Consider the following 274-nt stretch of genomic DNA (forward strand, 5'->3'; position numbering starts at 1 on the left):
CAAGCTCACCCGTCATAATGAAGATATTTAAATATTTCAACATAACACAATTACTATATTAAATTTGATCAAATTTATTAGAACGTCATTGACACTAATTAAATGCATAAGTCAAACGTAAAATTTGAAAAGTTTTCTTTTTGGGAAGGGCAAAATTTCCAAAGGAAAATCATCATGAATATTACACAAACAATAACGACAACAAAAGATTTGAAAAATTCAAGCAGAATTTGAAATAATGGAGAAAAAAGGAAAAGGACTATATTTTCCTAGA

The 274-nt window shown here is 26.6% G+C and overlaps 1 protein-coding gene across 1 annotated transcript in view; it reads right to left on the reverse strand.

Moving 5' to 3' along the window:
- Positions 1-16, reverse strand: part of LOC119674855 (spidroin-2-like) — a 2,992-nt gene extending 2,976 nt beyond the window's left edge. Inside the window, exon 1 of the mRNA XM_038086011.1 lies at positions 10-16. Coding sequence (XP_037941939.1) covers positions 10-16 — 7 coding nt within the window. The remainder of the gene's footprint in view (positions 1-9) is intronic.
- Positions 17-274: the final 258 nt, after the last annotated feature.

This window comes from Teleopsis dalmanni, chromosome 2 (genome assembly GCF_002237135.1).
Source record: "Teleopsis dalmanni isolate 2A chromosome 2, ASM223713v2, whole genome shotgun sequence".
Taxonomy (NCBI): Eukaryota; Metazoa; Arthropoda; class Insecta; order Diptera; family Diopsidae; genus Teleopsis; species Teleopsis dalmanni.